This window comes from Pipistrellus kuhlii, unplaced genomic scaffold (genome assembly GCF_014108245.1).
Source record: "Pipistrellus kuhlii isolate mPipKuh1 unplaced genomic scaffold, mPipKuh1.p scaffold_m20_p_9, whole genome shotgun sequence".
Taxonomy (NCBI): domain Eukaryota; kingdom Metazoa; phylum Chordata; class Mammalia; order Chiroptera; family Vespertilionidae; genus Pipistrellus; species Pipistrellus kuhlii.
In genome coordinates, this window is record NW_023425595.1 from 49,389,137 (window position 1) to 49,411,174 (window position 22,038).

General features: G+C 43.4%; 1 protein-coding gene across 1 annotated transcript in view; it reads left to right on the forward strand.

Moving 5' to 3' along the window:
* PIWIL4 (piwi like RNA-mediated gene silencing 4) overlaps window positions 1–22,038 on the forward strand; it is a 43,410-nt gene that overhangs the window by 10,463 nt on the left and 10,909 nt on the right. Inside the window, exons 6-13 of the mRNA XM_036428658.2 lie at window positions 862–942; window positions 2,409–2,606; window positions 5,175–5,286; window positions 11,368–11,488; window positions 12,514–12,631; window positions 14,386–14,497; window positions 17,426–17,610; window positions 19,921–19,993. Of these exons, the coding sequence (XP_036284551.2) occupies window positions 862–942; window positions 2,409–2,606; window positions 5,175–5,286; window positions 11,368–11,488; window positions 12,514–12,631; window positions 14,386–14,497; window positions 17,426–17,610; window positions 19,921–19,993 (1,000 nt within the window). The remainder of the gene's footprint in view (window positions 1–861; window positions 943–2,408; window positions 2,607–5,174; window positions 5,287–11,367; window positions 11,489–12,513; window positions 12,632–14,385; window positions 14,498–17,425; window positions 17,611–19,920; window positions 19,994–22,038) is intronic.

Consider the following 22,038-nt stretch of genomic DNA (forward strand, 5'->3'; position numbering starts at 1 on the left):
TATTTTTCTTTCACTGGCTTATTTCGCTTAGCATAATGCTTTCCAGTTCCATCCAGGTCTCTGCAAATGGTAAGAATTCCTTCTTTTTATGGCAGCATAGTATTCCATTGTGTAGATGTCCCATAGTTTTCTGATCCATTCATCTGCTGACGGGCACCTAGGCTGTTTCCAAATCTTAGTTATGGTAAATTGTTCAGGTGCCATTTTGAAGTTAGAAAGCTCTTTTGCTTGTAGTTGATGTTACTTGATCCTCACTCAAGTGCCCTGAAGCAGGTACTGTGAAAACCCTCATTTCGCAGATGAGAAGGCTGAGGCTCAATGACATCTACAACCAGAATCACGCAGTTGGAGCCTCTGTTTTCTGACTTCCAGCCCTTACGTTTCCCGTATGAACTGGACAGCCTCAGAGCAGTGATGTGGCAGACCCCAGGGGGGCCAGGCTTAGTTGCTGAAGAGGCCCAGTGTTATTTGGCAGCCCCTGGGCAGCTTGAACAGCCTTCTTAGGAACAGCCTTCTCATCTCAAGTGGGGGGAGGCCCGAAGAGCCTTCAGATATGGCCTGCCTCACCCCATCCATGCTCACCAGAAGGTTAGAACCACCATTGAAACGCTTTCAGTGGCCTCATACTTACCATTGCAGTTAAGACAGATAATAATTTGTATGTCATTCTCAAATACGAAGTTATTGTTCTTATATAGGCACTCATATGTACTTTAGCATCTGAACTTCCCAGGGCTATGGGAGATCTTTACTTTCTACCTATTTTTACCATTATGGTCAGGAAGGGTACCAACTTAGAAGTACACTATTATCTACTGATGTTTACAAAGAGTAAAAAAAAAATTATATATGTACTTGCAGGATCTTAAAAAAATTGTCCATGTACCAAATTGGACGGAACTTCTATAAGCCTTCGGAGCCAGTGGAAATTCCCCAGCACAAGTAGGTTTATTTATCGCCTCTGTTACTCTGAAATGGTTATAATGTGAGCACCATAATTTACAATGCAATATTATACTGTTATGCCTTCTAGGAGAGACTCCATGGTATGAAAAGCAATGGGTTTTTTTACATTTCAAGTTTTTTATAGAATGGAGGCGTGGCCATGTGAAAGCCACCGATATTAGTGTGCTAGATCACGATCACACCTCCTAGAAAGAATTCAGAAACTGAGTGCCCTGTGTGTGACAAGTAATAATGAAAGGGGAATAAGCTGTGTTATGCTTTGCCACGTGGTTAGTGTTCTGTTTTCTCGCTGTCAGGAAGTTAGCGTGGCCGGGAGGTTGCCATGAAATCATCGGGTAAGCAGAGGTCAGACAAACAAGTCAACTAAACTATCCCAGTGGAAGGTAGAACCATTAGGCACACCCGCAGAATGTCCCCTCCAACCTGGGGAGTAGACACTGCAGAGAAAGTGCTCAGCTGTGTCTAGAACTGGGTGTTGTGCTCTCCAAGTTATGTGGCCAAGCTGACAGCCTAGGCAGCCAGCCGCCCAGGACAGATATGTAAATAAAGCGGAAGTGCATAAAGATTGAAAATGCAGGCAGGGTGTCTGCAAGCTGGGGAGTTGGGGGAGAAGTTGCGTCTTTCCTTATGCTAATTCCGAGTGGCAGCATGGTCTAGAGAAGACCTGCTGCTCATCCCCAGCGCTTATCTTCCCACCTGGGTTAGAAATTCTCGCAGGTTCAGTGTGTACTGGGCTAGAGTGGGTGAAAGTGGCTTAGTACCCCAGTGGCTGAAGTACACAAAATATAAACTGAAATGATTTTTTAAAAAAATATTTGTTTACGCTTTTATGCCGTTTTGTCATTTTTTTTTTTAAATATTTGACTTCAGTCTATAATGTTCATATGTGTGGGAAGGAGCTGTAGCCTTGGCTACAGTTCCTTTTGTATGTCTGCACACGGTATCACGTCCGTCATTCCCTGACCTTGGTTGTTAGGTCTCTCCCTGTTTTCACCGCTGAGTCACTGTGCTCTTCAGAGCACAGGTGTTTTCACGCTGTGGTTCTCAGCCAGGGGCAGGTCAGTCCCCCGGGGGACATGTAACAATGTCTATAGACATTTTGGTTATTGCAGCTGAGGATGCAGGGGACACCTAGTGGGCAGAGACCAGGATGTGCTAAACATCCCGCAATGCGCAGAGCGGCCCCTAACAAAAACTTACCCAGTCCACAGCACCACTAATGTCAAGATTGAGAAGCCCTGCTGTACAGGAATATATTTTATATTTTACCTTAAATACATGTTTAAAGACACTCCAGCTGGAAATACCTCAAGTTCTTAGTCAGAAAATGGAAGAAATTAGATTCAAGAAAAAAATGTTTCATAAAAACCTAGTTGGAATGTCAAACCACCATTTTAAAATGATTTTTTTCTTTTTTATATTACTTTTTTTTTTTTTTTAAGGTTGTCCCTTTGGCCGGGGTTCGCCATTTCTGTGTCATACTTTGAAAACAAGCTCCTGTTCAGTGCTAATGTGAGTTATAAAGTCCTGCGGAACGAGACTGTCCTGGAATTCATGACTGCTCTCTGCTATCAGACTGGCATGTCCAGCTTCACCCAGATGTGCGAAAAACAGCTGGTTGGGCTCATTGTCCTTACAAGGTGAAAGCCTGCTTTTAAATGACCTTTTCCCCAGAGAACGAATTACTGGTGCTATTTGGGAACAGGTGTTACCAGGTGCTACCAGACAGGGACCTGGCTGGCCTATCGTATGTGGGTTCTTGCCTTGTGCAGGAAGGATTTCCCAACACAACAAGCCCAGGTGGTTTTTGATAGTGCATTTATTAAAGCTGAGCTCAGTGAGACAAGGGTGGGCTTGGGATGGAAGAAGCAAGAGGAGAGAGAACAGGTGGGGAAATGAGCCTAGGCAGGGCGGCTTTAGCTCAAATGAGAAGTCAGAGAAAAGGGGATCTTGGAGACAGGTTCAAGGGTTAGCTCGGGACTAGCTGCTCCCCTCGTTGCAAGGCTCATTGGATCCCTTAGAATTTAGGAGATGAACGTCTGAGAGGGAAAAAGAGGGGAAGGAAGGGAAAGGCTTGGGGATGCTCCCTGGAGGGAGAGTGCCCCCGGGGCCATTTGTGAGGGGTTTTAAAGGCTGGGAATTTAAGGGAAGTCTTGGGGAGGATCCCAGTAGAATATTCACCAGCTTTATGCTGATGCACCCAACTGAGATTTATTCTCTTAACTTCATCTGTCCTTGGGTGAGATTGTCACAGATGGCACTACTTGGATTTCTGTTATCTGTCTCCCTGAGTAGGGTGATTTAAGCTATTTGCCCTTTAGTTGGGAAGGAACGTGTAAACCATTTACTCTTAAGTGTCCTTGGTTAGGGAAAATAGGATTTTGAGATTCACTACATGGCTGTAAATTGCTTGGCCATTTATCTCTCTCAGTTTCCCTATTCCACTTGCCCTGGCTTGCTGGCCTGTCTCACGGATATCAGCCTGACCACAGATCTGATCAATTCACCATTTGTTTAGAAGACCTGACAATTTTCAGTTGTCTAGAGTTCAGACTTTCTTGAGTGGCATTCTGGACTGTCCGCAATCTGACATGGGCCTGAATTATCTCTTGCTACACTCCACCTGGATTCCCCACCCCTAATTCTGCCTCGTATTTATTTTTTTTTTGTTTTAAATATATGTTAATTGATTTCAGAGAGAAAGGGAGAGGAAGAGATAGAAACATCACTGGTGAGAGAGAATCGTTGCTCAGTGCCTCTTGCATGCCCACACTGGGCACCGAGCCCGAAATCTGGGCATGTGTCCTGACTGGGGATTGAGCCACGACGCTCAACCACGGAGCCACGCCAGCCAGGCAAATGCTGCCCTTTGAATGTAATTCCACAAAGCCCACTTGAAGTCACTGCTTTTCTGAGGCCAACACCTGTCCACCAGTTGGAATTACTCAGTGCTGCTCCTATAGCATGTTGCTTATAGCCACCTCTTCATTGTCATTTATTTCATTTAATGACAGTGTAAGATAGAACATTAGGCCCATGTCCTCTTCTCCAGAAGAGTATGAGGTCTTTAAGGCTGACACCTCTCAAGCCTTCAGGTTTGCCTGTACATAATTTGCCTTCCGTACACCTTGCACTGAATCACACCGGGGCAGATGAGGTAGCTTCCTGAGTACCAAAAAGTTCTCCGCATATTGTTGCTCATCCATAGCACTTCCTGTGAGGGCCTGCTGGCCTTGCTTTAGCCTGGCTCAGAAGTCCTCCGGAAAGTCGTTTTTTCTGGTTTATAGAGCACGGAGGTGGGGCTGGTTAGATTCCACACTGCCTGGGGTGAGAAGGCCTCCTTCTTCTCCTAGCTTGAGCTTCCTGATTGATTTGTCTCACCGATTTAAAGTTACCTGGCAAGGTGAGGAGAAGATACTCCAGCCACACAGCCTGAAGGGGACAAAAGCTTAGAGTGATCTTAGCTGACCTGCTTTGCATGTTTGCTGAGGGCCAGCCCTGGATGTAAGATAGAGCAGCATACGAGAATCCAGCGGTTGATCATCCCTCTTCGTGTGTGTGTGTGTGTGTATGTTTTGGTGGTTTATTAGTTTGTTTAATCAGAAAATCTATCTGGGGCCCGGCTAGTATGGTTCAGTTGGTTGAGCGTTGTCCCATGCACCAAAGAGTTTGCAGGTTTGATTCCAGGTCACGGGACGTGCCTGGTTGCAGGCTCTATCCCCAGTAGGGGGCATGCAGGAGGCAGCCCATCAATGTTTCTTTCTCATGGATGTTTCTATCTCTCTCCTTCTCCCTTCCTTTCTCTCTAAAACCAATTTTAAAAAATTAGAAAAGTTATCTAGGGGCTCAAAAATAAATATGTGTGGCACTGGAAGCTGATGGGGAAGTTTTGAATAATGGTTGGCCTTCCAACATTTATAAATGATTTACCGGAAGTCAGATTGTCTATCAGTGAGAAAAACAGTTTGAGGTCTAACAGGTTTTCTGCCAGCTTTGTTGTAGCACAGAGGTCCGCCCCCTGTAGAATGAAGAATTAATTACTACTCTTTGCAGATAAGAGATGATCACTTGTTTTAAAGTGACTGTTTTTGTGTTACTGTCATATTTCTGAAATTCTGGAATCTAACGCTTTGAAGTGAAAATGTAGTGAAACTGCTGCTTATCTTTTATGACTTGAAACAAGTGTTAAGATTTCTTGCATTTACCAGATACAATAACCGGACCTATCGCGTGGATGACATTGACTGGTCGGTGAAGCCCACGCACTCCTTCCAGAAGCGGGACGGCTCGGAGATCACCTATGTGGATTACTACAAGCAGGTGGGACTCTGTTCCCTTCATCCTCATCTCCCTTCCTCGTAGCTCAGAGAATCTCCCTTTGTCATTCCAAGTCCAACAAGTTCCTTAGATCGTAAGGCTGAGTCTGCCTCCAGTATGATTCTCTGACTTGTCTCTTCTCCTCCATCCCTGTCACCCTTGGCTTGGCCCAGATCCTCATCCTGTCTCCTATTGTCCTTCTTCCTGTAGGCTGAGTAATTGCTCTTAAAAGCATATCTGATAATGTCACTTCCCCGCTTAAAATATTTTTATGGCTCCCCATTGCCTTAAGGGCTCCTGGGCAGAACTCCCAAGACCTTTTATAATATAACCTTCCCTGCCTCTTGAGCTTCTTCCCTTACTGCTTCCGTTCCCTTCATATGGTCTGTGGTGGCTTCCCTGTGCATTTTCACACACCTTGCTTCCTCTTCCTGGACACCACTTCACAGCCAGCCAACTCTTCAATACTCAGCTCAGCTGTCAGGTGTCAGGGGAGCCCCCGGAAGCTTTCCCCACGGCCTCCTCTCTGCACTTAGCTGCAGCAGGTCATTATGGGTAGGGTGTGAATGTTCGGGCTCCCCTTCTGGACTTTGAGCTCTGTATTTCTGGATACCCATGGCGAGCACAGTGCCTTGCTCTGAGCTCTTGAGTATCTATCAATAGATACTCAAGCATTTACTGATGGAACCTCCTGCTGCCTCTGGAAGCTTGATTCACAAGGATTGCAATCACCCCTGCCCCCACCTCCACCTCCAGTTCTCATCAGAGGCTCCTTCTCTTTAATGAACAATTGTATTCCAGAGAATCTGGAAAAATCTCCCATTTTTTAAAACAAAAACAAACAAACAAACAAACAAACAAATAAACAAACAAAAAAACACAAAGCAAAATTTTTTCCTTAACGTTTCCGCACCTCCAAGAAAATTGGTGTCCTTTTCCTCCTTAGCTAATTTCTTTAGAAAGTCACCCGCATTAGCTCCAAGCACCTCTTCAGTTCTTCCTTTCGGAAGCCTCTGCAGGCTGGGGTCTGGGACCAGGCCTTGGGGGGTTTGCCTTGGGCCTTCCTGTAGAGTGTGGGTTCCTGACACCATGCAGGAAAGATTTCACAGCACGCGTCCAGATGATTTTGAGAGGACATTTATTACAGCTGGGGACAGTGGAATGAAGGAAGGGCTTAGGATGGGAGAATCAACAAGAGATGGAGCTGCTTTGGCTTCTTTGAAATATTATAGGAAAGAACTGAGCCCAGGTGGGCTGCTTTTGGCGACGGTGAGAACGGCACCAGGTCTTAGACCGAGGGGTCAGGCGGGACCTGGTTCAGCAACCTCAGGACTTGAGTTCTGCCCACTGCTCCCCAGGTTGGAAGTCTTGTGTAGACCCTAGAGTTTAGGAGAAAGAGAGCAGAAATACAAGGCATGGGCAGGCTCTAGGGAGAACTCGATGTGGCTCCTTTGTCTTATGGTTTTTCTATCTTTTTTTTTTTTTTTTTTTTTTTTTTGCCAGTGGGAATCCTAGGGGAGGTTTGGGCCGGGGGTGAGGGGGTGGGGACTTATAACCTCAGAGCTCTTGTACCACATATCCCACTGTGGGGAGATCTCTCAACAGAATATTCATTAGCTTTCCAGGCATGTCCTTCAGTGTGTTGATTCATCAAAATGAGCTTATGGAGGAGGCATCAGGGTTATTTTCTGATTAGTTCTATTTTCAAATAATGTCATCAAAGAGGGACTGGGACCAAGGCCCGTCTGCCCGGGGATGGCCTGACCTGTGTAAACCATTTGATCCTGAGTGTCCCTGGTGAGGGCAGATGAAACCTTGTGATCAGTTTGAGCTGTAAATTGCTCAGATTGTTCGCCTTGATTAATTATTTTGTCTCAGTTTCCCTTATTCCACTTGTGAAGGAGTGTCCCTAGCCTCTACCTATTCTGCCTCAGAAATAGCTCTTTAAAAGCCAAATTTGCTTACTGTTTTATCATCCTAATCATCCTTTGGTGGCATGTGACACTAGTGGCCACACCCACCTGGCTGGCCTGCCCGCCTTGACTCTGGGGCATATCCCAGGTGGTTCTCCACGAGGGTTCAGATGGTTTTTCTCAGCCTCTTTTGACTGTTCTACACCCCCTGCCCCCCACCTTAAATGCTATTATTATCCTCCATTGTCCCCTCGTACATTTTGAGACCTCTCAAATATACTATTTTTGCCTTGCCCTCATTTTTCAATTACATACTCATCTATTTTCAGACCATATTTGCATGAGTATCCTGCAGGCATCTCAAACTAACATAACTCGTGCTGAATTCATTGTTCTTCTTATTTCCCTCCTCCTGGGATTTCTGCGTCCAAGGGAAATCATTGGCTTCCCTGTTCTGCTTCACCCTCACCTCCTCTTCTTGTCACCAAGATGAGTACTGCACTGCCTCCTTTATCCTTGAACTCTCCCTGGAGCCCGAGCCCTCCCCAGCCCTGTTCGCGCCTCAGTGCGGGACCTCTCACGGGTTCCCATCCCACCCGGGGAATTCTGGATTCCCACCCTCACGGACCCGTCATCCTCACTGCCACCAGAGAGCTTTCTGAAACACCGTCCAGAGCTGTGGGGAAGAGCTTAGCCCTGGAATAAGGTGGCCCTGGCAATGCTGTGTAACCTCGGGCAAGTCACTGAATGTGAAGTGTCGTCTGTAAGGGGGGTCATCTGCCTACTGTCATGGTGTGCTGTGAACACTGAGCGAGAGAATGGGGCACACAGAGCATTTAGCACATTGTGCCTGCCCATTGGGAGCACTGGGTAAAGAGTGGAGACCCTGCCCCCTTTCCCCAGCCTCCCCTTCTCATCTCTAGCGTCACCCAGTTTGTCCCAGCTTCGCGTCAGCCTCATGTCCCGAAGCATTCCCACCGCGAATCCCAGGCTGCTGTCGCCCAGTCCTCTTGCTGCCACTAACTGCTCCTCGGCTTTTGCTCAGGTTCAGGAAAGAAATCTGCTTAAAGCCACCCCCTACCTTTCTCCGTCGTCAGCAGGTGAAATCCTAGCTTCAGGGTCATCGTCGTCTCTTTTGTGAGGTCCTTTCTGGCTCTGCTTCCTGCCACAGTCAGAGAAGAGCCGGCTGTCCTCGGAGCTCTTCTTTTTTTAAAAAAAAATATATTTTATTGATTTTTTACAGAGGAAAGGAGAGGGATACAGAGTTAGAAACATCGATGAGAGAGAATCATCAATCAGCTGCCTCTTGCACACCCCTACTGGGGATGTGCCCACAACCCAGGTACATGCCCTTGACCGGGATCGAACTCGGGACCTTTCAGTCCGCAGGCTGACGCTCTTATCCACTGAGCCAAACCGGTTTCGGCATCCCCGGAGCTCTTGTACCACATATCCCGCTGCTTCCGGAACACTCTTCCTTCCAGAACAGGGCCGGCGCCTGGCCAACCCCTGATGCCTTGAGCCTCACACGGGATCTTGTGCAAAAAATGTGCTCCAGAGTGTGTGTGTGTTGAACACAAAGTGTGGGCAACATGTGGGTTTCTTTTCTGTGTGGTTACGTTGGTTCTTCCTCGAGCAGATGTATGTCGGGACCTGTGACATGCGGAAGAGGGAGGCATTGTGAAAGTCAGCTCACATTCTTTGAAGTGAGTTTTGTTCACTACATTTATCTTGTAATTAGGGAGGAAAAGAAACACGTTGTGCCTTTTTTCTAGAATGTCCTCCTCCTCCCTGTCTAGGAAAGGAACACTAAATTATGATAATTGAAGGTGAAGGGCATGTTGATAATTGACTTTTATGTTTCTCTCTCTTATTTTCTCATAAAGATATTTTCATAGGCGAAGAAAATTGGGGCAAGGAAGAGGGTAAAGTTCATCTTGTGACCTAGCATAGTGGGGAGAATTCTGGCTATGCTCCATGTAAATAGAATAATCCTCCCTCCTCCCCCACAATGAGAAGGTAAACAAAACAAACCGAAAAAGAAAGAAAACAGAACAACATGCACACATGCAGAACACTCTCTTTCTGGATCAGGTCCCAGCTTTGTTCAGGTTGTTACCCAGGAGTCCTTACACCCCCCACATTTTCTTCAAGGTGCCCTCTGGACTCTGCGTCCTTCCTGAAGCCTTTTCTGGTTTAAAAGCCATAAATTGTCTCACCGTTTCTCCCCCTACTCCCATTCCCCTCCCCAGGCCCCAGTACTAAATGGTGCAACAAGCAGAGGTTCCCAAGTCCTAAGGGATACATCCTGGCCATGCTAATGTCCAGTTATGGGGCCTTGGGAAAGTTAATGTCTCATAATCTTTCTTCATCTATGAAGGGGATAATGATAATATGTCTCATAGGCTTGTTAAGGTTAAATGAGGAGAAATATAAATACCTCGCATATCAGTATTTGTGCTTCTCATCCACCTTGCTTTATAGGTAACTTATCCACCGCAGGTCCCGGAACATGGTGGGCCCAGGACGTGTACTGAATTAATGAAGTCATGTATAAACACTCTCCCTTCTACAAAGACTCTCCAAGCTTTGTAGCTATAACACTTTAAATTGCAATTTTCTAAACTTTTTAATTTTATTTTAATGACTAAAAGTCCTTATTGAAGTGGAGACACGCTCATTTTCTTACTTAATTATGAGTATTGATGTCAGTATCACACAGTGCCCAGGCATTTTGTAATTCATAATTCCAGTTGTTCAGTCATTAGTTCTGAGCAAATTCTGCTGGAAATGAATGTTAATTGGAATCTTTGCCTTTGGAAGAGAAATGAACTTTTGGAAGGTGAAAATACTGAAATTCTGAAAATACTGAAATGGGAGAAGCAAGGGGGTGAGGTAGGAGCTCATTAAAAAATCAGACATAATGCTAATGGTTCCATGGGCTGCTGTTCTCATTTCAGAGGTGAGGAAAGGTAGGTAACTTCTCCAGTATCATTGTCCAATTTAGTAGAAGGGTTGGGCGTCAGATTCACATTTGCCAGATTACACAGCTGCTTCTCTATAACATCTGACAATCCTGGAAGCTAAGCTCATTTTTTTGAAAAGCTGAGGTTGACTTAAAATAACTCTTGACTCCAACTTGTGTATAGATATTTTCAAAATGAATGGGAGATCTTGGAGCTCATTAGTTATACATGGGCAGCCCGCCTTAGTCATCAGTAGTGGAGATGCTGTCCTTGAGGCAGCTACAAGAGGGTCAGGCACTATGTATGGAGCCAGTTGGAGGCTCTTCTGACTGTGGGTGAAACCCAGAAGAGAGTATAGAAATGATTAAAAACAAGACAGAATAATGTTGTCCTATCTGTATATATAAAAGCCTAAGCCAAAACCGGTTTGGCTCAGTAGGGTAGAGCATTGGCCTGAGGCTGAAAGGTCCCAGGTTCGATTCCGGTCAAGGGCATGTACCTTGGTTGTGGGCACATCCCCAGTGGGGGGGTGGTGGTGTGTGCAGGAGGCAGCTGATCAGTGTTTCTAACTCTTTATCCCTCTCTCTTCCTCTCTATAAAAAATCGACTATATATATATATATATATATATATATATATATATATATTTTTTTTTTTTTTTTTTGTAGCTATGATGCAAAATGACCACCAGGGACAGATGTCAATGCAGGAGCAGAAACCACAGGCATGGGAACATGGAACAGACTGATGAATCTCAGAGGGAAAGGAGGAAGGGGGAGGTGGGAGGGCAGGCAGAGATTAACTAAAGATCTTATATGCATACTAGAGGCCTAATGCACAGATTCGTGCACAGGTGGGGTTCCTCTGCCTGGCTTGTGGGGATTGAGCTGAAAACTGGCTCTCCGACATCCCCTGAGGGGTCCCAGATTGTGAGAGGGCGCAGGCCAGGCTGAGGGACACCACTGATGCACAAATCCGTGCACCTGGCATCTAGTGAAAGATCATTAAAGACTGGCCCTCTGATATAAAAGATAGAACCCGAGAAGAAGGAAGTAGAAATGACTAGGTAACCATGCGATTTTTCCCCCCCATCATTGAAATATATGCTTATCTGTCCATTTTGCAATTACTTTGTTGTTTATAAGCAAATGCTCATTTCACAGTTCCCCTATTAACTTTTCTCTCATTAATCTTGCATCCTATAGCAATATGATATTACTTTATCTGACCTACATCAGCCAATGCTGGTTAGTTTGTTGAAAAGCAAGAGAAATGACGTTGAGGCTCGGATGGTTCACCTGATACCCGAGCTCTGCTTCCTGACAGGTAATGTTTGTGTTTTATGGTCCGGCAGGTTGCCAGTCGGGCGCAGGCTTCAGACACTTAGCAGTGGCCAGGGCCTCCTTCAGTTAGCTGAGCACCCGAGCCTGAACTCGGCCCATGGAGGAGGGACCCTTAAGGACTTGACTTGGTGGTAGAGAAAGTGGGGAGGAAGGAGTGCCCTTTGGAAACTGCGTGGCACAGCAAAGGTTACCTGTTTCCTTCATCTCCGGTATTCCATTTGTTATTTCAATGTCAAATAAATGGGCCCCGGATGTTTTCCTAAACCCAAGCTGCTGCCCTTCATCATTTCTTGAAACTCACTGGTATAGGAAATGATTGGACTGTTTCTCCCGTGGCCTGTGCCAAAGGACCCTTATTTTCCTTTCGCTTGTGCTTCCCGAAGGTCATCTTCACTGTGGAGTGGAATCTGCATAACTGTCTCCAGTGCTTTTCGTCACGTTCATTTGATTGTCAGGGTGGGACTAAGAAGGGAGGACTTGCACTTTTTACATTTTTGTATTGTTCTAACCAGTGAGGGTGTGTAGATGTTTACTTTGCGATTGGAAATACTCATAAGGATATATTCCTTGAAGGGAGGGATGCTTCATATAGTGGTGTTCTGAAATGCCAGATCTGCACAGTCCCATGGGTAGCCAGAAAGCACATTCATTCACTAAGCACTTGAAATATAATGAGCGTGGTTAAGGGATGTGCCATGAGTGCAAATGCAGACTAGATTTCTAAGATTTAGTATAAAAAACGGAAAATAACTCAATACATTTGAAATGATAGTATTTTGGATATATTGTGTTAAATAATACATGCTACTTAAAGTCCCTCCCTCCCTCCTTCCCTCCCTCCCTAACATGGCTACTAGGATAGTTAATACGACACATGTGGCATCATTTCTATTGACGAGTGCTATCCAGACCCTAACTGTGAAAAGCTTACACTGTGCCTGAGATGGGTTGGGATTATATTGTAGACTATTCACTTTTTTTCACTTCATTTTTGCTCACATTTCATAGGACTGACTAGCCAGGCAACGTCGGATTTCCAACTGATGAAGGCTGTGGCGGAGGAAACGCGGCTCAGTCCTCAGGGAAGGCAGCAGCGCCTGGCCAGGCTTGCTGATGACATCCAGAGGTACGGGGTGTCTCCCCAGGACCAGATGTATAGAACTGGGCATAGAACTGGCTGATCTGTGGAATGTTTCATTCCCTGGTGAGAATGTCTCATTCCTATTGTCTCAGATCGAGGACCTTGTGAATTGTGTTGTCCTGGGTCACGCTGGCAGAAGTACCACCCACTTCAACTAGACCCATAGTCGGCAAACTGCGGCTCGAGAGCCACATGAGGCTCTTGATATATATTCTACAATGTTGTCCAGTAGAAATATAAAGCAAGCCACATATTTCATTTTAAATTTTCCAGTAGCTGCACTAAAAAAATAAAAATTAACAGGTAAAATTATTTATATACATGTATATTTTTAACCCAATGTAGCCAAAAGGTAACCGTTCCAAGATGTGGCATTAACCACATTTTAAGTGCCCAATAGTTATGTAAGGCTATGGTACTAGACAGTGACACTTTAGGAGGTCAACAGGGAGAAGCTCAGCTTTCCCATCACAGGTTACAGCTCATGGCCACAGATGAGTGCAGGCATGCCATCTGAGAACCAGGTGTGCGGAACCGAAGGGCACAAAGGTACTCCTAAGTTTAAAGAGGACAAAGAGGAGTTTCCCTAATGATTAGTGTGCGGTGGTCACTCTATTAGGATCTGAACATTCCTAACCCTTAATATCGGGGGCCTGGAGTGGTAGTTTAGGATTTTGTTTTTGTTTTTTAAAATATATTTTTATTGATTTCAGAGAGGAAAGAAGAGGGAGGGAGATAAACATCAATGATGAGAGAGAGTCACTGATGGGCTGCCTCTTGCATGCTTCCTTTTGGGGATCGAGTCCACAACCTGGGTATGGGCCTGACCGGGAATTCAAATGTGACTTCCTGGTTCATAGGTTGACAGTCAACCACTGAGCCACGCTGGCAGGGCAGATTTTGTTTTTTTTAATTACAGCACTATTCTCCATTCAAACTATCATCCAGAGCCTCACTGTATTAAATGGATGAGAGCAGAACCGTTTAGTTCAGTGGTTGGCAAACTTGTTAGTCAACAGAGCCAAATAACAACGGTACAACAATTGAAATTTCTTTTGAGAAACAAATTTTTAAAACTTAAACTTCTTCTCACGCCACTTCTTCAAAACAGACTCGCCCCGGCCGTGGTATTTTGTGGAAGAGCCACACTCAATGGATCAAAGAGCCACACTCAATATATATATTTTTATTGATTTCAGAGAGGAAGGGAGAGGGAGGGAGAGATAGAAACATCAACGATGAAAGAGAGTCGTTCAGCGGCTGCCTCCTTTATGCCCGCAGCTCAGGCATGTGCCTGACCGGGAATCAAACCGTGACCTTGTTCATAGTTGGATGCTCAACCACCATGCTATACCAGCTGGGCCGATCTTCCTTCCTCTCTCTCTAAAAATAAAAAAATGAAATCTTTAGAGAAGTTTTAGGAGTTTGCTCAAGGTCACATATCATTAAATGCTAGCACTAGGAGTGAAGCCGGTCTGTCTGACATACAGCCCATTCTGCTAACCAACATGCTGCACTGGAAGCTTTTCCATCCCCGCCAGTCCCAGATGGGCACAGTCATCCCGCAATTGTTTTCAGCAGGAGAAAAACCGTTAGTGATTACAAATAAGTCGGGAATCCTAAACCAAACAAAAAAAATCAGTCTCTGAATAATTCAGGAAGTTATAATTCTGTCTCTAATTACTAAATTCTTTAGAAAACAAGCACTTGAATGACTTAAGCCTCAACTCTATCATCAGAAACAAGGATGCTCGTTTTGAGCTGGAGACCTGGGGGCTGCATTTTGGATGCCAGATGTCACTGACTGGCCGGGTTGTGCCTTCTGAAAAAATACTAATGCGAGACCACATAGTAAGTGCAGTGATTTTGTATTTATTTAACAGTATTTGCCTGAATGAATGTGTGTTCCATTATACGCCAGAGTAACCAAGTGGGCTTGCCATCTTGATTAGGTTTCTCTGTGCCCATAGTCATACACTCCTTTGTCCTACCTCGAGGTCCCCTCTGTTTTCCTTTTCAGTTTCCAGTATTTGCTCGGCTTAGTGGCACCCAGAGGACATGATTGAGGTCAGTCAGTGTGATGTGCTGTCACATTTAAAGGTGCATTTTAAAAAGTGGTATTTTAAGCCGAAACCGGTTTGGCTCAGTGGAAGAGCATCGGTCTGTGGACTGAAAGGTCCCAGGTTCGATTCCGGTCAAGGGCATGTACCTGGGTTGCGGGCACATCCCCAGTAAAGGGTGTGCAAGAGGCAGCTGGTCGATGTTTCTCTCTCATCGATGTTTCTAGCTCTCTATATCTCTCCCTTCCTCTCTGTAAAAAATCAATAAAATATATTAAAAAAAATAAAAACATAAAAATAAAAAGTGGTATTTTAAACCATTGCAATTAAAACATGCCCACCTATTATAGGATACTGCTACTACTCTTATGTCACTAAAAAATAAAAAATAAAAAAATCATAGTACCTGGGAAAAATTCTACTAACTGGTGAAGGTTAATTTTTAATACGTTTTTTCTTGATACCAGAGTTGTTTTTATCCCAGAGTAAAATGCTGCTCAATTGGCATAAACATGAAGAAATTTGCACAGAGCACATCCCCAGCCATAGCATTTAGGGAGGAAGGCATTCTGAAATGTCAAGAGACCAATCATTACCTCTTCAGGGCTTTAGGCTTTAGTTGAAGAAATGAATCTATTTTATGCAAAATTGTGCATTATCTTTCTACTTTTTCCATGTTCCTCCCCATTTCAAAATCCAGTTACATTTTACTTTATTGTAAAGGCTCTCTTCTTGCCTTATTTGATATAAACTGACACGTCTAAACCAATCTAACTGAGCAACGAATGGTTTGTGTTGGCAGAATGCAGATTTTTTTCACCATTTCTTTAACCTATTCCAAATTACCAACACCTTACTGGAGAAGCCGAGGGAAAACTACTTTTAAAAACAAAACATAATTTTGTAAAGTACTAAAATGTAGGCCCCCGTTAGGACTTTAGTCAGGAGTCAATAAAGAGAAGCTCAATTTTAGTTCCACATATAAGCAGGATTTAAATATTTAAAATGATTTGTCTCATCATCTCCGTATGTAAAGTCCTGTTTGTCAGAGCGTTTTTTGCATTTTTTTGCCTGGAAACAGGTCTCCATAGAGAGCACTAAAACGAAGAGACTGCCCTCTAGAGGTGGTGGGGATGGCTGCAGGTGTCTGAGTCATTGACCTCTTGACCAGTTCTGCTTTTTTGAATTGGGTTCCAGGAAATGAGTAAACTAAAGGTTTATAGACACCAGAATGGGTCTTGGGCATTTGTCCTTGGTTTCCTTCCAGCCCTTACAGGTGGGAGCGTGGGTGAGAAGGCCATGGTTCTCCTCATACTGGTTGTAAAGGGAAGGAATAAACCTTGGCTCCAGATAGAACCATTCATGGGAGGGCTAACCCTTCCCCCTCATTCTCAGGCTAAGGCCTCCTCTTGGAGCTGAGTCCCTGCCTCACCACCTGATGTCAAGGCATCGTGAGGGTAGCTGGTGGTTGGAAGTCAGAGTGCTCGGTGGAAAGTGCCCTGGCTGAAATGTCAAGACCAGCATTCTGACCCTGCCACTGCCACCAACTGCTCCATAACCTGTCTCAGCCACAGCTTCGGCATCTATAAAACAAAAGGATGATGATGCTTCTGAAACATGAATGTGCAGATGAATCACTTGGCAACTTAGTCAAATGCAGATCCTGATTCAGTGGGTCTGGGGCGGGGCCCAGAACTACGTGTTTCCAACAAGTTCACAGCACTAGCCATGCTGCTACAAGACAACACTTGGAAGAGCAAGGGAGTAGATTGCAGTGTGGTTCTCCTAAATTCTAACAGTGGCTCTTCCTGGCTCACCATACCAAGGACACTTCTATTCCAGTTCAGCCCATGGGTATAAGCAGAAGACTAGTGACCAGCGTGACCAGTGTCACATCTCCCCTCTTCAGAGCAGGGAGCTTGCTTTCCCTGGTCACCCGGGGAAACTCCTGAGTGAGCAAGGAGCTTGCATCCTTGCTTCATCTTTGCTTCTAGATGTAGCTACTCCTTCAATACATATATTCTTTTTTAAAAAATATATTTTATCATTTTTTTACAGAGAGGAAGGGAGAGAGATAGAGAACTAGAAACATCGATGAGAGAGAAACATCGACCAGCTGCCTCTTGCACACCCCCTACCGGGGATGTGCCCGAAACCAGTGTACATGCCCTTGACCAGAATCAAACCTGGGACCTTTCAGTGCGCAGACCGACGCTCTACCCCTGAGCCAAACCGGTTTCAGCAGCTGAATACATATATTCTTAACTGCCCTGTAGGGTTTGATGGTTTTACTGTGAGGACCTGGCGTGTCTGTGATAAGCATTTTCTGTTTGACCTACTAAGATGCCTAGAGTAAAGAGACCAAATTGGACAGTCGGGGCCATTCATAGTCAGGGGCAGAGATCCTTACAGCTGGAAGGGAACCTAGACGTCTTTGAACCAGCCCCCCACTTTGCACACAGCGGAGGCCTGTGAAGTAAAGGGACTTGTCTAAGGCTCTGCAGCCACGAGTGGCCGACCCGGGGTGACGCTCAGATGCCTCCACTCCCAGGAAGCATGTTGGGTTCTGTTTACACCTCCAGAGCTTGTATCAGTCTTTCCAGTGTGAATAGCAAACTGTACTAAATGGTTCTCTTAAGATAATGTGGACTGTCTTCACCCTCCTTATTTGTTTTGTTAATAAAATGTTCAACCCTATCATGGCCATTATTTTTCCCAGTGCCAGCCTGTGTCTGCTGCTGATTGGTCCAAGGATATTCGAAGTTGCAAGGTTTTAAGTGCACAGTCTCTGAGTAAATGGCTGATCATATGTAGCAGCAGAGCTGAAAGCATGATCGAGCACTTCCTGAGCTGCTTGAGAAGAGTTGGAAGTTCCATGGGGTTTAATGTGGACTATCCCAAAATGTGAGCATGCCCTGTCAGTCACCGCAACCTTTCTTATTTGTGTTTAGTTTGTTAGAATCTAGGAAATAAGAGCTGATTTAGCTATAAAAGCTTCTTTATCTCAGCAAAGTTTCCTAATAGAAAGTGCCAAGAAGATAGTTCTAAGTCAATAGACTTTTGCAATGATTACATTTTCATACAGTTTAAATATACTTCATGTTGGTTTTGTAAAACGTATCTTTTCAGGGTTATTTTTGTTTTTTTTTTTTTTTTTTTTTTTTTTTTTTTTTTTTGGCAATAGTCTCATTACCTCAAAGTCCTTCAGCAGTTATTCGGGTATAAATCCATATATTGCCTTCTCAGCTTTTTTTTTTTTTTTTTTTTTTTTTTTTTTAATTCTTTCATAGTTATTTATAAAACTTAACAGCAAAAATGAAAGTTGCATTTCCTGACTTATTTCGTAAATTTTATGCTTTACAATTGGATGTAAATATAGATCTGAAGTAAGTTTTTCTGATGCTGTTACTTTAGTATAAAATGAGTCATTTACGTAGTTTTCTGATAAAACCAAGGCCATTCATTAAGTTTTTCAACATTTATTATCTACTCTGTTAGATGATGCTGGTTTGTGGGGGATGAGAAAGATAAATTAGTTGCTTTCAATTTAGTAAGGGATCCAAACATACTCAAGCACACTCCAAACTGAACAAACTTGTTTTCTTTTTTAAAAAGTCATAAAGTTGGTCATGTCTCGTTTTATTGAGCTTGATATGCTTAGCAAGGAGCTTTTGCTATCCTTAGTAAGGATACTTCTTCCCTTGTGATGTTGGAGATGCAGATGTCCTCATTGGGATGGGAAATTATTCTTTAAACACATAGTTGCTAACTAATTACACCAGCATGTTGAAAACCACAGATCTTTTCCAAAGCCTCACTTTACACCGCAGTTTAGAATTCTCCTCTGACCAAATCTGTTAACAGATTGCCTGGTTTGAGTTTCACCTGCTCTAATTTCTCTTAAACCATGAGCTAATGAATAAGGCAGGGGAAGACTAATGGAAGAAGCCACAGTCAGCAGGCCTTGGGCCACCTGTCTCACACCACTTCCATGAGCAAAGCCCATGCTCATGTTCTGTCCCTGAGCTGTTTTATTTGAAAGCCCATATTTTGTTCCATCTCCCCCCGCCTCCCCCAGTGAAGTATCCATTTACCCATGAGACTTACATGCATAGTGTCTCCCACCTGAAACATTTGCCAGATGACTTTGGAAAGAATGGACAGCGGTCTTTGCATTCGAGAGATTGAACTGGACAAGTCAGAAGCATTTAGTTGGTTTAACAGAGCTGTACACTTTCTGACAGCTCATTGGAATCAGCAAGCAGGAGGCCGTGGTCCTGCCCCCTGCTGGGCAAATTTTAAAAGTTCATAGGGCATTGGGGCAGTCCAGTCATAGTCCCTCAAAAGAGGCTGATTGTACATAAAGAAAGTGGATTTGGAAATTCCTCCACAAGGGAATTATTTCTGTAGCCTCTGGCCCCTAAGCACAGAACAGATCATTGATAAGTACTTGCTGACTGTTTGGTTAGCAGTGTTTCCCAAACTTCTCTCATGATGAGAATCACCTGGTGGAGTTGTTAAAATACAGATTCCTGAATCCCAACTAAAAAGTGCTAAACTAGAATTTTTGGGAACATACAGGTAAAATTTTATACTTAAGTAGTTCCCAAAAATTCTAGCTTAGCACTTCTTAGCTGGGATTCAGGAATCTGTATTTTAATAACTCCACCAGGTGATTCTCATCACGAGAGAAGTTTGGGAAACACTGGGTTAAGGCTTCAAACAAGCTGTCACGGAGGGGAGGAAATCTTTTAGTCTGAATCAAACAGTTTCAAGATTAGCTGAATATTTTGATCTCTTTAACCTGATGATTTTGAAACATTCATTTTAAAATTCTTATGGCGATTTGGCATTAGAGAAATCTTACTCTTAGTTTAACTTGAATCCTATTGAGACTTGTGATTTCCAAACTTCGCTTTCAATCTCATTTTGAGCAACAGAATTACTAGTTGTAGGGATACCAGGCAGTTCAGAAAATTTTATTTCCCCCCAAACTACCTTTAAGCTAGTAAAAATAGTTATTAGATAATTCTGGCATATCTTGGCATGTGAGAAACGATTTTAGACTCAAAAGGTTGTCACTTTTCTCTAATAATTTTTCCCCTCAAATTGCCAGTCTGTTATAAAAATCCACTTGTATTATTTTAACTCTATATGATTATGTGCTACTACAAAGGGGATTTTATATCTTCAAAATTAATGTTTTTTATGCAGCCTTAAAGTACAGGAAAGTACAGCTGCATTTTTTGGTGCTCTACAGAAACATGTTGATCCTGATGTTCAATTGGTGAGTACAGGATCATTTTTGTGTTTTCATGTATAATTTTTATTTTTCATTATAGATTATGGTCTTGAAAGAATCTGAATATGATCTCCTGTGATGTTTACAAATTGCTGTGCACTTCCCCAAGCATCCACGAAAGTATTAATCTTAGTATTTTAATCAACAGTTTATTTTTCTTTCCTATATCTAAAATTTGAAAATACATGTTGTTACCTCTAAATCAACCTCTTGGGTGTCTACATATTTTTCTAGTTCTTGGAGGGGGGGGGTGTCATCTTTCATTTGAGATTTAAGATAAATTGATTCCCATCTTATCCCATAAATGTTGGGGCACCCGTGTTCTTTCCAGTGTTTCAGAGATTCTTGGAGGGTGAGTCTTTTCCATGTCACCAATGGCCCCATGTTCCTGCTTCCCCTGAATTCTTGCCTTCCTGTGTATGTGTTCATCTTTTGTGAGTGCCATTTCCTCCTGCATATCATCAGCCTGTGGGATTTCCACAATTGCCTAATTTTCCAAAGTAGTCGTGTGTGTGTGTGTGTGTGTGTGTGTGTGTGTGTGTGTGTGTCTGTGTGGTGTGAGATTGACTTTGCACAGGATTTGGGGCCAAGGTTGGATGACATCACACTCCAACATAGCAGACAAGTTAAAATTGACAGCTCTGTTCTTACAAAACCTCAGCCATCCCTGTTTCTTGGAAGTTTGTGCTCTTCTCCGAGGCGGAGGCCTCACACTACACTGCAGTGCCTTTCCTGTCCCATCTCCTCCTCTTGACTCTGGCTCATTCATCCCAGCTCCCTGCATTCCTGTTCAGATCTCCTGCAGAGCAGTTCAGCTCTTTTAGTCTTACACAGAATAAATGCTCCATAAGGATGCTGTAATAAACAAAGGGAATTCTCACCCTCAGGGCATGTACTTTTTTTTTTTTTTTTTTTTTTTTACCCTGGCGGGTGTGGCTCAGGGTGGTGGGTTCCATTCCAGGTTAAGGCACATACCCAGATTGTGTGTTTCAACTCTGGTCAGGGTTCATATGGAAGGCAACTCTTCAATATTTCTCATCTCTTTCTCTTTCTCTCTAAAATCAATAAAAAAATAAAATATAACTTATAGGAAAGTTGCTAGTATAAAACACTCTCATATACCATACCATTCACCCGTATTCCCCAATTGTTGACATTTTACATTTGCTTTATCATTATCTATCTACCATCTATCTATTGTCTTATCTATCTACCTCTTTTTTCCAAAAACCATTTGAGAGGAAGTTACAGACATGATATTCCATTAGCCTTGAATACTTCAGTGCATATTCCCTACAAACAAGGTCTTTCTCCTGCAGAACCATAGGACCATCATCAGAATCAAGAAACAGTATGACCAGCTAATCCACAGACTCTGTGAACATTTTTCCATTTGAATGTCCTGTCTATAAAAATGGTCTAATGTGTTGCACTTGGTTGTGCTGTCTCTGTAGTTTTGGTGCAATCTGGAACAGTTCCATATTTTTTTCCTTGCCTTTGATGGCCTTCTAATTTTGAAGAGTATAAGCCAGTATTTTGTATAATGCTCCTCAATTTGGGTTCGTCCAATGTTTCCTTATGATTAAATTCAGGTTATGCACTTTGAGCGGAAATATGAATCTGTGTTCTCACTGCGTCCAAAAGGGTACCCTATTGATTAAGGTGGTACCTGTCAAGTTATTCTTTTTCTCTTTATAATTAGTTATTTTTTCTTTTTGATAGGGAGATGCTTTGAGACTCTATTAACACCTATTCCGCATCCAACTTCTACCCACTAGTTTTAGAATCCATTAGTAATTCTTATTTGAATCTGTTATTTCTATGATGGTTGTCAAATGGTGACTTTCTAATTCTATGCTTCCTTCTACATTTATTAGATGCCATTATATTATACAGAAAAGCTCCTTTTTTTCTCCAATTCTTTGTTCATCTATTTATATTGGTTTGGATCCCTATTTTACTTAGAACCTTACTACTATTTATTTTTATGTCCAAATTGTCTCTGGTTTTTCCAGTGAGAACCCTGTTCA